At 38.4% G+C, this 13915-nt stretch overlaps 1 protein-coding gene across 1 annotated transcript in view; it reads right to left on the bottom strand.

Annotated features, from left to right (window-relative positions):
* Positions 1–13915, bottom strand: part of LOC109924850 (protocadherin-9) — a 420097-nt gene that overhangs the window by 136323 nt on the left and 269859 nt on the right. Inside the window, exon 4 of the mRNA XM_048598486.1 lies at positions 5774–5801. Within this exon, the coding sequence (XP_048454443.1) occupies positions 5774–5801 (28 nt within the window). The remainder of the gene's footprint in view (positions 1–5773; positions 5802–13915) is intronic.

The raw sequence follows: 13915 nt of genomic DNA, 5'->3' as shown, positions 1-13915 counted from the left end.
GAACATAGCTTTGACGGTTGAAAATTATTGATATAAAATCTTCGCCTGTTCTTTGTTAAAATGTCTTTATAGCTCTAAAACTGTATTTTTAATAATTCTATAAATACAAAGAGCTTCAGATTTCCTCATACTGATCTCATCTTGTCTTCCTTGCTTAATGCCATTGGATTTTTTGGGCATTATTGGTTAATGAATAAGTTTAACATTGTTAATGAAAAGGAGCACTCTGCATTGTGGAACAGTTCCAGTCTACTTACCCAGGCAAAAATGAGGCTGTATCGAAGTAAATAACATTTGATTCCCCTTTGCAAACATATCAGGGAGAGGAGCAAACCAGGAGAAACAGTGTTACCATTTAATAAAGTTTCGGAAAAAGTGAGGATTTTAGATAAATATGATACGGATTGTCCAACTAATTATTGGAATATGTTGGATCCCAGCAATCTTTGTGTACTGCAGATCATGTTACACCACATCAATTTTCATGGCTCATGCAGGGAAGCAAGGAAAGAGGAATGAATGGAAATTTAGTTATAATTGACTTCTTAAGTGTCAAGAGCCAACGTGCTATTCCATTTTCCCGTTTTTTAACCTTAGATGGAGCACTGGCATCAATAGAGGGACCATTGCTGGCACTCCTAACGGCCATTGTAGAAAAAGAAATCAAATTGTATTGATTTGAGATCATGGTAGTCACCAGCAAGTCTGTCAGAAGACAAAACAGTACAACAGATTGCACAATCCTGGTTTACTACGACAGATAGTTATCCATAATGAAAAATTACTAAGTACCGAGATTTGGGACAAAAACTGAAATTCTACAATGGTAGTGATCAATTACCTCTCTACTTTTTATGTATAAAGGCATTGTTCTAAAATGTGTACAAACACTTTTTTCCTGAGACTATTCCTCATATTTTCCCATTTTTCTAATTAGTTTTTCTTTACAATGATCACAAAATTTTTAATGGTAACCATGGTTTGAACTGCAATGCCGTTCCCTTTACTTCTCACATTTTGTGTTGTTACTTCAATGAATAGAAAGGTGCCCTGTCTGATTCTAAGTTCCTTCACTAATTATGTGATGTAGTCACATTGCTAGCCCCTAAGAGAGCTGCACTACCAGAAGCTCGGATTTTTCCTCTGCCATTGTGTAAAGACTTCCTGTTTCTGCTTGACAATATGGCACAGGCGAGATGAGGAAATGAACTTCATAAAATTTTGCAGGCACAAATCCAAAGTTTTTTCATTCAGCAATGTAACATGCTGAGCCACAGTATGCTGTCACAGGAAATGAAAAAAAAACTTTTCTTTAAGTAAATAGATGATTTCTGGCTATGTGAGAGGCTTCACTTATGTGGCTCACAGTTAGAAATGTTGCTGGGATTTGCCAACTTGTGTGGCACAGCAGATTTCAAGAACCCCTATTGTTCTAGGTGGTCTTCACAGAAGAGTTTTCACAGTACAGGGAATGAGGTCTAAATTACAGTTTCATCATTGGCATTAATGCTGGTCAGAAGTGGGAATGTTAGCGATAGATACAGTTCAAGATACATTATGGACACAGTTCCTAATCTCTGAGGAATGGAGTTTCTTCATTGTTTATAAACATCATGTGATAAACTTCATCATCTTTTAAAAATGTTCACGCTTTAACTTTACTTCATAATGTTCTGATGTTAAAATATTTTATTCTCAATAATCTGTCTGTGAGTATTACTTCAAATAAAACAGCAATACAATTATTATTAGTTTTCTGACTTTCATATTGAATTGCAATGTCAATTCTGCCATGTAGTGGATTCCACTCCTTCAACATCCAGCCAATGTGCAACCAGGAACAATGAATCATGTGGGCTATCACCTAATTCCCTGCTAACAATCATAATGCTTGCATTAAACAGTGCCATCTTAATTTGAGCCATCACGTCAAACTAAACTGTGCTTATTGAACAACAAGGGCTAAATATTGACTGTGGTAAGCTAAAGACCATCTTAAGTTACTGGTGCATTTGGCATTTGAAGATGGCATTTACTGACCTTGACTATTCATGTGGGGCCATTGAAATGACTGCCCTAAGATCCTTGGGGCTTAACTCCTGGCATTGGTCTTGATGGGAGAAAATTCTCACCGTTTTTAATCATGTGTGGAGGTGTCTCCTAGTGGCCTGCAGACGGGGGGAGGTGGGGGGGCCTTCAAATTTTTACCTCCCCACCAAAGCCTCCAGTGCTGCACATGAAGGTAATTGAATCCATTCTCTCCAATTTGCCACTGATTCCCAAGTCAAATTGACTTCCTATACACAGCCAGCAGCTTTGCATCCACCATGCACCTCCCCTTCAAGGTGTGCAAAGGTGCTAGGAATTTCTGGTGTTGAGCCTTCCCCTGCTATGGGCAGCGTGGTTAGTATTGCTGCATGCTGCTATCAATTCAATGAGCGGGCATCAAGAAGTTGACATGCTGCTCCATCTCAATCAAAGGGCATGGGTTAATCAAGGATTACTTTCCAATTTATTGCACTCAACTCCACCCCATGCCCCAAACCTTGTGTTGTCTACCCCTCATGCATATGCTGCTGAAGCACCTTATCATGTCCAGATATTCTGCATTTTCTTTACCATATATCGGTCCTTGTTGTTTGTGAGAGCTTGCTGTGCACAATTTACCATCGTGTTTACTACATTACAGTAGAGACTACACTTAAAAAGTACACCATTCATTGTAAAGCTCTTTGTGGCATCCTGAAGTCACAAACAGCATTGTAGAACTGCAAGCCTTTCTGTTTACCATTATTTTGGTCAATCTTGCTTTCTTCATTTCTTTCACAAATTGCCTCAGTATCAGTTCATTATTTCACAATCAAATCAACTTTTAAAGTACTGTTTATAATTTATCCCTGATTATAAATAGAGTTATGAAAAGAGACACATGTTATTGATCATTGATTTGATACATCTACTGGATATTTTGGTTTTGTTGTTCTTTCAATGAATAGCGTGCTATCAAATCACATTTTGCAGTCACTCATGGTGACTAATAACAAGCTGTTCAAATTATCTGGATATTATTTAAACAAACTTGATTGAGTGGCAACCAAGATTACTTTACAGATGCTTAAAATTGCAGACTTATTTCAAAGCTACTGAGTAGTTCCTCTGTCATTTCCAATGATACAAAATTTGCTATCTGAATCCATTATTTCACTGTAATATTTAATGTTCAGTGAGTCTTCTCTTATTTCACTCCAATATTTGATAAGCATCAAGTCCCTATTATTTTTCAATAATCATTCAAGTCTCCTTTGATTTTACTATAACATTTCTTATTCAATAAGTCCTCAATCATTTCACAGCAATATTTGATACATATCCCCCATAATATTGTATTTGATTATCAGTGAATTTCTGATTTTGCAATAATATTTGCTATTTCAGTATCCTATATCTCATTAATACTTAATGTTCAACAAGACACTCAATTTCATAGTCATGTTTAGTGTTCACTCTTCCTTATCCTTTTACATTGTTTTAACATATTCTTAACCTATCTTTTAATTTTAAAACCAGATATTAAGTGAGTTTCTCAACATTTTGCATTATGACCTGATATTCAGACATATATCCCATAGTTCTGCATCATTGCTCAATGCAGTAAACAGAAATGAACAGAAGTCAAAAGGTATTTTAAATCCACACATTGTGTAAGCAGTTCTGGAAGGGTGGCGTTATTTCAATCACTACTTTTGACTAACAAATTAAAAGAGTGAAGATATCATCAGAAATGGTTCAGTGGGATTACTGCTTTCACATTCATCCAGTGCCTAATTTACAATGAGTTAGATTTCAGATTTATTGCAGGTAAATTCTGACAATCTGTTTTCCTTAATGTTTACTGTTCTGTCAAACTGTGCCATCCTGCTGCCTTACGTTATAGTGCAGCATGTACACAAACATTGATGATGGATGCTTTGTTAAACTAATTCACTTTCTCTTTGGTTAGAACAACTGTCAATGTGATTTTCTTTATCACTGATGAAACTTATTTGTTTTTCATTAGCATATGAAAAAGTACTTTAAGCAAAAGACATGAATAATCCATGTTAACCTACAGCAGGTTACTGATCATCATCTACGTTTGGGCTAACAAGTGGCATGCTGACATTTGTGATGACAACAAATAAACTTGCCTTTATAGAGTACCTATAAAGCAGAAGATGCCTCACAGAATGCAATTGGACAGAAATCTGACCCTGAGCCAAGAAAGGATATTTGCAGGGGAAGTGATGAGAGGAGTAGATCTTAAGCAGAAGAAAACAGTGTTGTAGTGTACGAAGTCCAGAACAGTGGTAATATTCCAACTCTGGCCAGCAGGAGGTAAGTTTTCTTTATTTTTTTACTTAAACCAAACAACATCAGGGTTTTGCTTTGTATAGTTGGTCTGTGATTGGGCTACACTTGGAGAATAATCCTGAGTGCACTAATAGCTACATTAATCGGTAATTTAAGATAATCAGTTGCCCCTGTAATGTGACTCTTTTAGACTTGGTAGGAAAGCCATGCATGCACAAACAGTGACCTTTTCTCTGCAATAAATAGAAATAGGTTTAGGGTTTGTGCCTTTAAGGAATTACAAGAAGCTTGACGAGCCAAAATTTTCCCAATGCCCTTTCGACAGCCATACCTCAGCCAAAGTGACTTGCCAACTAATTAGCATGTTTTTCATCTGTAGCATAAGGATCTGTGATCATTTAAAATTTGGCCTTCTCGGATGTATTCTGGTAAGTGCAAGACGGAAAGCTTTAGCAACATGGCTCTTTTCAGAGTAATGTTCAACTTCTGAACTACCAAACATCTGACTGTACAGTCACTCCAATCCAGTGTTCCAAGCCTAACAATCACACCTCTTCCCAAATCCTGTCTCAACTAGAATGGATCTTATTCACTATAGGAGCTTAGCAAGTTTAATCTGCTGTGGTATTATCAAGATTTCAATGACAAGCTCTGAACTGAAAGTGAATTGTACTAGTGGCTTCAAATTTAATTTTGTCAAACTACATCTCTGAACAGGTTGATTAGAAAATATCCATACCATGGCAATAATTTTAATATAACTCACTTGCTGAAAAATTGACCCAATCTGGTGTTTTTCATCTCATCTGATTTTGCTCTTCTCCTAAATCAGTGAAAAGCGTTATTGGGGATGGGATATAAAACAAATGCTCACATCAATCCTGTGCTTCCCTATTTCTTCATTTTGACCATAGTTATCCAAGTGACTGTCACATAACCCACATTTCCTATTTAAATTATATATAACTACAACATAGATATCCAAAGTGACATCTTTAAAACTCAAAATGCTTTGCAATTGTTTGAAATGCAAGGGCCTTTTTCCTCAACTAAATCATAAAGACAGAAATCGAAAAATATCATTCATGCAACGTGCTTTCCCATATTTCCAAACCTCATCTCTCAGACCTCAATATCTGTTTTGACAAGTCAAATCATTCCATAAAAGTCCAAATATGTAAGCCAGTCTGCATAGAATTTCAAAAGGATAAAGATGTTTAAACAGCCAAGCGTCCATTAACATGTGTAATGCATATCTCCACATCAGTAGGAATCTGCTTTCTAATGCCTCTCCTGGTTAGACATCATTATCAATTCCAGGTGCCTCCCTGGGAGCAATGTTTTACTCATTAATACATTGAAAAGCAAATGCTAACAAAATGCCATGGCCCTGCTCTAAATAAGGATGGCAGCTAATTTCCACAGTGCTGTTGTCACTGTTTTTTTTCTTGCTGATAATATCAAAGTTTTTTAACATTTCTGACAAGGCTCAGGCAGTTAAAGCGTTGAGAACATGAATGTTTGACAGTTTAGAAGTGTAGCCTGCTGTGCATCTGCCCCAAGAAAACTTTGAAATGTTCTCAATGTCTTCTTTCCTTTGCAATAAACTAATGTTTATGAGCACTGTCAAAATGTTAGTGTTTCATTTTAAATCCCTGCTCTGTGACATCTATGGCTTATGAAGCGTCAGTGATGGTTAGAATTACCAAAGTGAGTTGTAATATTGGAACCATGGATGGCACACTGTGACCAAAAGATAAGAACTAGAAAGGCAAAAGTCAACCCAGATTCCTGTTCTTATCTATTGAATCCCATTGGAATATAGTGGGCAGGGCTTTTCCTGTGGGCTGCAGGATCCATCATCAGACTCAAATGGAGTTAGCAGCAGAAGAGTGTTGAAAACAGTCACTCAAAATAAATTTCACTGGATAGCCGACTGATGGCCCAAAGATGGGTTCACAGCTAAGGAGGAATGTGAAAAATGTTTTAGGATGGAGCTGGGGTAAGTGGCAAGCAAGTCGATGATGTAAAATTCTGTGGCCTAATTCTTAGCCCTGATGGAGGCTAAAATTCCATTCCTGTGAGGAAGAAAAACACGACAAGAAGCACACTCTAAACCTGGAACCTCTACTTCCTTGAAAAATGAAAACAGCAATACTTGCAAGTTCACTTTGGAGCCAAATGCCACCCTACCTTGAATCTATATGACCATTCCTTCATCACTGCTGGGTTGAAATCATGAGATACCTTCCAAAACATAATAGTGCCCATTTACCTAAAGTAGATGAATTGCTGCCATGCAAGGAGTTAGTTCATCGTGACCTGCTCAAGGGAAATCAGGGAGAGGCAATAGATGCCACCATCATCCATATACATGGACGAATGAATGAATAGACAAAATTGTCACTAAAACAAAGTTACAGTCCGTATTCATGACAAGATCCTCATTGTGACAGTACATGGATTAAATTCTCATAGGAGAGTGGACTTGAGAGATAAAAATACATTGAATTCTATCAACCTCTTGTTGTATAAAACTGTACGCCAATCATTTGTTTCCTTGTAAAAAGTACAGTATTTGGATGAAAACATAATGTGTTTGTTTGAAGCACAGCCATACCAGCTGTATTGGAGTTGATGAAAACAGCGCAAATATGACAATGATTTACATCTTTTTTTCTGTAAAGCTGTATTTACAACACACTACAGTTCATAAACAGTTCTAATACATTTGTTTTTTTTTTCAATCTATTCCTTGCCATGCCTGCTGTGCAAAACAAGTCAATACTGGTGCACACATGGTTTATGCCTCTACATAATTTCCTGTGTTTTTCATTTATCTGTCTACCCAATAAACCCCAACTCACATTCTGTCTTTCTTCCCCACAACTTACTTGCCTGCCACCTGTCTTTCAATTGCAATAACTTGTCTCTGCCATCTTGCAGTTTTGTCTAGTCCTCTTCACTGTATGCCAGATCACCTCATTGTCATCACCAGATTTCAGTTTAATGCTGTGCCTTTCAAAGTCTAAACTATCCCGACTTGAGTTTGAGGAGAGTGCCACCATCTGACAAAGACAGAGCTACAAATCAGGGGTAAGCTGCGGTCAAACAGAAGGAGCAGGAATCAGATGTCCAGAAATCTATTCACATCAGTCATATCTGATATGGTAAGGGTCAGGACCTCTTGAGCTGGGTTCTTCAAAGAAGAGATTTTTCCAAACACATTAGGCTGCTGCTGTAATTAGAAAGTGAGAGTATTAACAATCAAAACTAGGGACTCTGCAATCTCATGCAAATGACTGATGCTTTGGATAGCAACTCTCTGTTGTAATTGTACTGCCTTATAACTTCCTTTACTTTAAATACTTGTCTATTTTTCCCTTAAAGGATTCAATGATCTATGCCTTAACTATTCCATGTGCGGTAAACTTCAACAGTCTTATAGAAAAAATAGTCTTCCTAATCTCTCTTTACTGGTGTTAGTGAAGGGGAATTTATGGTCAGTAGTGGTGCAAAGATTCCTGCTGTTGACTGCTAAGAAAGCTGTCCACAAGAGTTAGTGATTTCTATGGAACGGATTTTCCTTTTCCTATCAGCAGCTTGAAACTGGTGCCAAGTCACGGTGATCTCTTAGCATACAGCAAACTCACAAATCACATCAAAGTATCCACACAGACAGAAAATCAGCAAATTAAAGTCACTTAATATTTTCCACTTTCAATTTATTTCTCAGATATCAAAATAAATAATTATGGCTAGTTTAAGATCAAACCTAAAATCAAGATAAACAAACTTGTTATAAAGGAAAAAGATTCTTTCAGAAGAGTGGGATTTTTTTGTCATGAGACAATTTTTATATTCCATTGACATGAAAATAATTTTTCAGCATTTGTCAGCATTTTGTCATAATTACATAGTAAGCACGCCATTAAAACACTTTATTCTACGTGGCATACATTTTACAAGTTTTTTTTCTAGCAAGAGTATTAACTAAAAATTGGAAGTTTTTTTCCACGCAATGATTTTTATTCTTGCGTAGTGTGGGAGTGCCTCAACAGCACAACCTCTGGATGAGTGTGAAATTACTCTCAGAACAACTTCTGGATTTCAGCATTATTCTGTTCATGCATGCACTTTTGAAGTTGTCATCCATTTCGATGGACTAATGATAACTTTATCATTATTATCACCGCAACATCTGAGCTATGTTGGATTGCCTTCAGTCACTAGCATCCAAACAAATAAATTAGTTTCTCTAATAACTCTATCAAAGCCATTGACAATATTAAATCTGTATACTAAATCTACTCTTAGCAATATCTAATCCTGTCAAATTAAGATCAGTATCTGCTCATCCATAGCATCCTGCTGGAGAGTCTATACTGTGTGATCTCAATGACTTTAGTAGTTCTTTCAAAGTGGAGCACTTAAAACCTGATGAATTGTGACCTGACCATTTTTTTTTACACTTTACTGATCTTTATTTTACTCGTGTCTTATCCAACTGCTTGTGAGTCAGCTTATTGAGTTTGTTCGAAAGCCGATATTACTCATAGAATCATAGAATCCCTACGGTGTGGAAACAGGCCATTCAGCCCAACATGTCCACATGACTCTCCGAACAGCATCCTACCCAGACTCATCCACCTACCATATCCCTATAACCCCACATTTCCCATGGCTAATCCACCTAACCCATGCATTCCTAGACACTATAGGCAATTTAACATGGCCAATCCACCGAACCGGCACATCCTTGAACTGTGGGAGGAAACCGGAACACCTGGAGGAAACCCACGTAGACACGGGGAGAATGTGCAAACTCCACATGGACAGTCACCAGAGACTGGAATTGAACACTGTGGCACTGGGGTGGTACGGTGGCTTGGTGGTTAGCACTGCGTTCAGAGTGCCACCCCAGTGTCCTGGTCATTAGTTATCCCTCAAGCAAAATTATTAAAATAAATCTAATGTCAGGTCATTGTCATAGCACAATTTGCGGGCGCTTGCTGTGTGCAAGTTGGTGGCTGTGTTTCCTACATTACAACAGTGACGGTATTTCATTATGTCTAAAGCACTTGGATTTTTCTGAAGTTAATGAAAATACTGCATAATTGCCAGTCTTTTTTATGTATACAGATTTTCCTATATGGTGATGAAAATACTCAGAATAACATTTTAATGCTCACAACTTTGCTCTCCAAAACATAAATTCCAAGCATGAGGTTCAGGCACTTAGTAGTCTTAAAGGAAAAAAAGCAGTGAAAGATAATAAATATCAAATCTAGTAATCTTTAGTCAGTTTTACTTAGTATGTTTAAAGTCTGCTCAAAAATAAATTTGCTTAGTTCCTTAGTGATCACTGGTATTTCGTAGTTCAAAGTTATATGTGCTGTCTGATATAAACTATTAGATCTCTTTGACTAATTACATATACAGGATAAATGAACATCAAGTGGGAAAATTACTACAAAGTAATTGATACCTACTGTGTTAGCAATTCAATGAAAGGTCTAATGGTTTGAAACTCTTACGAATGGCATAAATTTTCTCTCTCTTACTTTACTCATTTCAATGATTATCAGTTAAGTTTGGATGTATATATGGTGGCTACCAGGGTGACCTAATTCTATCAGACCTTTCAACTCCTCCATTGCCTCTGTGTCATTGGATTGTTTAACCGATATCTTGTCATGACACATTGCAGATAAATGTTGGGAAAACTAAAACCATTGTCTTCAGCACCTTCTCACCAGCGACAGCATGTCCTCTCCTAAAATCCATGTCATTGATCAAGTTTCTGTTTCCCCCCAGTTACACCTCTATAAAGCACGTGGGAAACGTTTATATGTCACAGATGCTATGCAAATGGATGCTGTTGTTTTGTTTAATATCAATTCCAAGGAACAGTTCCTTCTAGAAATGCTGAACATACCAGCACCGCGTGCAATACTTAAACACTCAACAACACCAATACAAATGGCTCAAGTCAAATATTGCATTTCTTTTTGAACCTCTGGGTTACACAGTGAACCATCACTCGACAATTTGTAGATTTTTGAAAATCCCTGTGGTCAGCAAGATTGTTATCATGTGTTTTTAAGGAAAACGTGGCTCTAGTAGGATATGTTGATAAAGACTGCATTTTAATAGAAACCTATCATATTTTTCAGCATCTTTTCCATTCTTATTTGTATCAGGGTACAATGCATTGCACTTTCCAACAGTCAAACATAAGAACTTAAGAAATAAGAGTAGGAATATTCTGTCTCATTCTGTCCCTTGAATCTAGTCTCCCATCAATAAAAATTTTGGTTGGTTTTCTCTCTCAATTCCAACTTCATCCCACTTCCGTCATTTCTTGATTCACTGAGACCCCAATGACCTGTCTACTTCAGCATGAAATATACTCAACGATAGAGGATCCATAATCTTCAGGCATAAACAATCTCAAAAATGCATAACCTTCCCACGTGAAAATATTTTCTTCATCTTAGTCCGAAGTGTTCAAACCCTTATACTAAGGTTGTGCCCTCCACCACACATCCCCTACCCCATATTCTAGATTCCTTAATCTGGAGAAAACAAAAAGTGTTCAGTGTTTCTTCTGTCAAGTCCCTTCAAAATTTTGCATGTCTCAACAAAATAGCCTCAACTTCTTCTAAACTCTGGAAAGTAAAGGCTCAATTTACTCAAGCCTCTCATCGGTCTCATTCCAGATTTCCTCTCTGTAACCTATATTATTCAACATTTTGCCACATGATGGTCAACAGAATATAATATCAATCAATAATATATGATGAACAGGACTATATTAACTGACCATTATAGTCGTAAGTGTAGTCATTTCATCTATTTTGTTCCATTGATTTTTTTAGTTATTGAAGTCTTAGTACAATTGTCTTTATGCTACCCTAAAATATCAGGGAGAAATAAAGTCAGACATTTTTCTCTTGATAGCACACTTAATTAGTTTCTGACAATTTGTTTGTGTGTATATGTGTGTATGTAAGTATGTATGTATTCCAGTAACAGGGATCACAAGTGGAGGGATCTATCCTCTGTAAACGAGAGGTCACCAAAGCTCTGCTGTCCACATCCTAACTTACATCAGGTCCTGTACTTCCCTTGTGCAAGTAGAACGGTATTGTTGACTCCCGGTTAAGTAACACTTTAATTTTAAAATTCATATCTTTGTTTTCAAATAATTTATACGCCTTACCCCTGTCAATCTCTGTAATCTGCTCCAGACCCAGAATCATTTGAGATATCTATACTCTTCCAAATTTGCCATCCTGAACATCCCTCATTCAAACGTAGGGAGTGCTGCCTGGTTTACTGTTCATCATCTCATTGCTTCTGACACTGGGCTTAGGTAGTGGAACGTGGTGTGGTGGAAAACACAGGAGGCAGATGGTTCAAAGGCGTTGAAAACTCTGATTTTATTGGAAAACAAGCAAATTGATATATTTACAGGAAAACTGGAAAGTGAATATCAAACTCAACTATTAATGACAGGCCTGTCTCACAGTTAACCTGACTCTAGTTAAGCCTTACAGCCAAGACTTGATACAGTGGGTTCAATAGTTATAGTGAGTGGTTGATACCAAATGGCTGACAAAGAGAGAGAGAGACGTTACTTGCTAACCCGAAGTCCTTTCCCACTTCCCTTCCTTAGGGGTGCCCTACACCGTTTGTCCCCAAACCCCACCTTCCCCTACCTTAGACTAGCCAAGCTGGGTTAGAGGGTCTCAATGACCTTAGGCTCACCCCTGGAGTGGAACGTGATTTTGACTTGCTCTTGTCCATTGTCTCTTGCCGTAGCCGGGGCTGTGTGGATGGCCGTAGGTGCTGATACTATCAGCCTGGTGGTCTCCGCCGATGTGGTTAGGTACGTTAGACCTGATGGTGAGTACCTTGGGTTTCTTTCCTTTTCTGGTGGTCCTTGTGAGCGGGTTGTTGTCTTAGATGGTGGTGGATGTTGCTGGTGATGCCCCGGACGGTGTCTTATGGCTCTGGATGCCTTTGGTTGCCTCCAGACATGGAGTGAAGCCTTGTGGTGATTTGATGGTGTTCAGTGGTTGCGAGGGTTGCTCTTGGTGTGGAGGGTTCACGGAGTCCTTGACTCGGGAGGCATCTACGGGAACTTTTCTCTCAATCGGTAAGTCTGACCGATCTCGTTTCCCTTCCTCGCGGCTTTAGCTCAAGGACTCCTTCGCGTATGGGGCCTACTTCTGGTTTGGACTCTTGAACCACTCACACCGGGCGGGCACAGAGCACACACCTAGTTGCTGGTGTCACAGCGCACAGTGCTGGGATCGGGGGCCCCCAGTTATACCCAGCTGTAGGCTCCCTTATCTCCCGCCAAATCTGGTATTAGCTGCTGAGCTATTGTTCCTCCTCCCGGGGCAGAATGAGCTTCCTGATCACTGGAGGAGGTGGGAGTGGCTTTTCGATTGAGGTGAATAGTTTCGATGGTTTGGAATGTCCAGTATTTCCCTTGGATGGGTATTCGCTCAGGTTTTGAAGAGTAGTGTGAATTTTCTTACATCCAAAGGTGAAACCAGTTTACATGTAGCACAATGGTGTGGAATGTTCAGTATTTCTGCGCCTGAGCACTGGTTGGAAATTGAAAGGCTTTGTACCTCTGTGGGCTCCAGAGGGTCTGAAGTTGTTTGTTTCCTGCAGTCTGGCTTCCATTGTTTAAGCTGGGGCATGAATGGGGGTCTTTCTTCCTTTTAGTTTTACAAGCTAACCCCTGTTCCAGACATCTGCCCCTGGGCTTGCATATTACCCAGTCTGTCCCAACCAGCCTTTTCCTAGTTCAGTTGAGGTCCATGGTTTCTCGAGTCCAAACGTTCAGTGAATTTTAGGTCCAAAGTAATTTCCACAAAATTATATCTTCAGAGAGTTTTAAAGTGTGTCCATAAGCTGATGGGGATTTTTGCCCCAATTTACACAAAATACTCTATCATTAGTGGCCATTGTCAAGGTTTTAAGCTCTGAACATCCCTCCACAACATTGTACTTCTCAACCTATCTTTTCTCCTTCAAGAGATTGCTTTAAACCTAGCTCTGTAATCAAACTTTTGGTCTCCTGCCCAAATCATTTTAATGATTTTACAAAAGTATGGAGTACACTCAGTCACAGTTCCTACAGATTGAATGGTGGCGAATGTAATCCCCACCTCCCTCTTTAAAACAGGCGGGAGAGAAAAAAAGAACAGAGAATAACAGGCCAGGTAGCCTTACATCAGTCATCATTTATTATAAAAGACATGATAACAGAACATTTGGAAAACATTAATGAGAAAGAACAAATCCAGCATGAGTTTAAGAAAGACAAATCTACTGAACAAATCGACTGAACTTGTTTGAGGATGGAACTAGTAGAATAGATAAGCGAGAACCGGTGGACACAGTGCATTTGAATTTTCAGAATACTTTTCGTAAGGTCCCTCATAAGAGACTAGTGGGGATAGTTAAAGTGTATGAGATACAGGAATATTAGCATGGATCAAGAATTGATTGACAGAAGGAAACAGACACTGAGAAACTAGGG

This window comes from Rhincodon typus, chromosome 6 (genome assembly GCF_021869965.1).
Source record: "Rhincodon typus isolate 14 chromosome 6, sRhiTyp1.1, whole genome shotgun sequence".
Classification (NCBI taxonomy): domain Eukaryota; kingdom Metazoa; phylum Chordata; class Chondrichthyes; order Orectolobiformes; family Rhincodontidae; genus Rhincodon; species Rhincodon typus.
This window is presented reverse-complemented; position numbering and strand designations above follow the sequence as displayed.